General features: G+C 44.5%; 1 protein-coding gene across 2 annotated transcripts; it reads left to right on the top strand.

Annotated features, from left to right (window-relative positions):
* LOC134446949 (DNA ligase 1-like) lies at window positions 1–2,873 on the top strand. Of its 2 annotated transcripts, none has more exons than XM_063196242.1 (2): window positions 1–2,212; window positions 2,324–2,873. In XM_063196242.1, the coding sequence occupies exons 1-2, from the start codon at window positions 1,224–1,226 to the stop codon at window positions 2,391–2,393; spliced, it is 1,059 nt and encodes a 352-aa protein (XP_063052312.1). In that variant the 5' UTR covers window positions 1–1,223; the 3' UTR covers window positions 2,394–2,873. The 2 variants fall into 2 exon arrangements, with proteins under 2 accessions (XP_063052312.1, XP_063052314.1); XM_063196244.1 differs by having other exon boundaries at window positions 1–2,208; window positions 2,324–2,869.
* Window positions 2,874–3,080: the final 207 nt, after the last annotated feature.

The raw sequence follows: 3,080 nt of genomic DNA, 5'->3' as shown, positions 1-3,080 counted from the left end.
CAGTGACACTGATGGTCAAACAGACTCTGAGGATGACACCGTTCTGCAGAAGAGAACACTGAATGAGATGAACAATGGAGTTGCAGAATATGTGACATCGAAGAGGACGAATGCTGAAAAAATAACGAGAGAGAAAAGCATAAATGGACTTATGAGGACAGCAGAGCAGCTGGTAAAGAAGTGGCCTGGGCCGTCATACAGTGACACTGAGAGTCAAACAGACTCTGGGGACAGGATGGACACAATTTTGCAAATAGTAAAAGCTGACAGGACAAGGCCAGAAGAGAGAGAACTGCTGAAAAAGCAGGCGAGATCACTGATGAAAAATAGAGCTGCAGAAGATGTGAACACAAAGAGGATGATGGAAGAGAAAATGAAGGAGAAGAAAATAGATGAGTTGATGAATACTGCTGGAAAGCTGGTGAAGAAGTGGCCTGGGCCCTCGTACAGTGACACAGACAGCCAATCAGATCCCGTGGACAATTGGATGGAAAATATGTTGGAAATGAAAGCACGGAGGAGAATGACAGATGAAATGGTGCTGCAGGAGAGAACACTGAATGAGATGAACTATAGAACTGCGGAATATGTGACATCGAAGAGGGCAACGGATGAAAAAATAATAAAGAAAGAGAAAAAAATAGATGGACTGATAAGGAGTGCAGAGCAGCTGGTGAAGAAGTGGACTGGGCCGTCATACAGTGACACAGACAGTCAAACGGACTCTGGTGACGACTGGAAGGAAAAGATTTCGGAAATGAATGCACAAAAGAAAATAATGAACTGGACAATGAAGGAGGGGAATGTGACAAAATACATAGATAAACTGATGAAGGATGCAGAGCATCTCATGCAAAAGTGGCCTGGGTCTTCAAACCCAGACATAGACAGACAAATGGATTCTGGTGACTCCTGGATGGATGACGTCCATGACAATACGCTACAGGACAAACCGGTATGTGAGACTGACAAACATGACAAAGATGACGAAACAATGGAGGACAAAGGCTCAAGAGACGGAACACTAAAGAAGCCAAAACGAGACCAAACAGACAATGATTGGATGGAGAAAGAGATCGTCTTAGAAACACAGAGGAGACACTTGAAGATTGAAGAAAGGCAAAACTATTGGAAAAGAGTGCTGGATGAAGACCAGATTTTGGAAACGAAAGAACAAAGTAAAATGGCGGAAGAGATGATACCACAGAGAGATCAGCACATCAATGGAGACAGACGAAGAGAATTCCATTGATGAAAAAGTAATGGCTCAGCCAAGAACATCAATGGAGGCAGAGGAAGAGAAGTCAAGAGTGAAGAGAACAGTTGATGAAAAAGTAATGGAACTGAAAGAGACAGATGATGTCATGAAGCTTCTAGAGCAGAAGAACAGGTACGGGTCTTCGCACAGCGACACCGACACCCAAACCGACTCTGATGATGCTCTGAGAGGCCAGGAGGTTATCGAGATAAACCAGGCAGCAGCACCAAGCCGACACTTCGAGAACAATGAGCGGCAAGAAGAGCAAGAACAGCAAAGAGTTGAAAAGGTGGGTGTGCTGAGAGAGAGAATGCAACACGCGGTGGAAGATGGACGTGTAGAAGAAACAAAACTGAACAGGAGCAAAACAGTGGAAGAAATGGCGGAATGGACAGACGACGATGTAATGAAGCTTGTGCAGGTATTGAAGAAGAAGTGGTTTGACACCGAAGACAGCAGCATAGACCACCAAGCAGACTCTGATGACACTCATGTGGATGAGGTGGAGAAGATTACTATACAGGAGAAGGAGGAGGAGAAAGAGGAGGCGAAAGAGGAGGAGAGGGAGGAGGAGGAGAAAGAGGAGGAGAGAGAGGAGGAGGAGAAAGAGGAGGAGAGGGAGGAGGAGGAGAAAGAGGAGGAGAGGGAGGAGGAGGAGAAAGAGGAGGAGAGAGAGGAGGAGGAGAAAGAGGAGGAGAGGGAGGAGGAGGAGAAAGAGGAGATGGTGCAGGCATCTAAGACAGGGCAGCAGAAGAATAAACTTGTCAGAGGCATTGCATGGATTAGGAAGCGCTTGGGATTCAAGCCATCAGCCAGGCAGAAAGAGGAGGAAAAAGAAGAAGAAAATAAAGAGAAGAAGAAGAAAAGCAAACGATTGAAACTCTTCAGATGGTTTACCAAGAGGAAATTAGACAAAAAAAACCATCCCCAAAGACAAAATAATGACACAAGTATGTACGTATGTAAAACCCCCACCGTCTGTGTGCATGTGTGTGTTTATGTGTGTTTGTTATTCTGTGTGTGATCAGTAAACTCATGCATGCCTTTGTTTATCTTCTCTGACAGTGCAGTGGCTATATACACCACCATCTCCAGTTTAGGCTGCAGACCACCACCAAGGCCAAGGCCTGGCTAATGCCACCTGTCTGTATTTGTGGAAGAGGCGAGGATGACAGATTTAACAGGTTGCCGGGATCAAGTCTTGCACACAAGGAATCTGACAGAGGTGGGAGGAGGACAAAGGGAGGGGTCAGTTGTCTCGGTCTCAGACAACAGGAATCCATACAATACTGCTGTTCCTCAAAAAGAATATAGGCCCGAAATAAAGGAAGGCAATGCATTGATTAACCCATTTTTTCCTAAGCCCTTTTTGGGAAAGTGTGCACTCTACCTATTAAATCCTAAATATCTCAGCCTCCGAAGCACATACAAACATGAAATGAGTTGCGTTGAAAAGCTAGGTTCCTCGTTTTGCCTTAGAATGTGTTCATCAAGCTCTAGCTTACCCACATTTTTAATAAAACAGCTCAAATCTCAAGAACCTGAATTCAGCGTATATGTGTGTCCAGGACACAATGGGTTAAGGACCGAGAAGGCAGAAAGAGGGATAAAATCACAGAGCCTTTGGTGAAAGAGGGGAAGAGCATTATTGCTATTATTAAAACGGCTGTAACTTTACAAAACAAGTGATTGAAGCGTTCATTTTCACAGCACAAATGAACGCAAACAAATTCCCTTCGATTGAGACTTTGGAGAAATTTGGACGTGGAGGGGGGGCTGCCCATTGAAAATGTATTAGTATTATGAGTATTTGAGTATTTAA

The sequence above is a fragment of the Engraulis encrasicolus genome, chromosome 4, assembly GCF_034702125.1.
Source record: "Engraulis encrasicolus isolate BLACKSEA-1 chromosome 4, IST_EnEncr_1.0, whole genome shotgun sequence".
Classification (NCBI taxonomy): Eukaryota; Metazoa; Chordata; class Actinopteri; order Clupeiformes; family Engraulidae; genus Engraulis; species Engraulis encrasicolus.
This window is presented reverse-complemented; position numbering and strand designations above follow the sequence as displayed.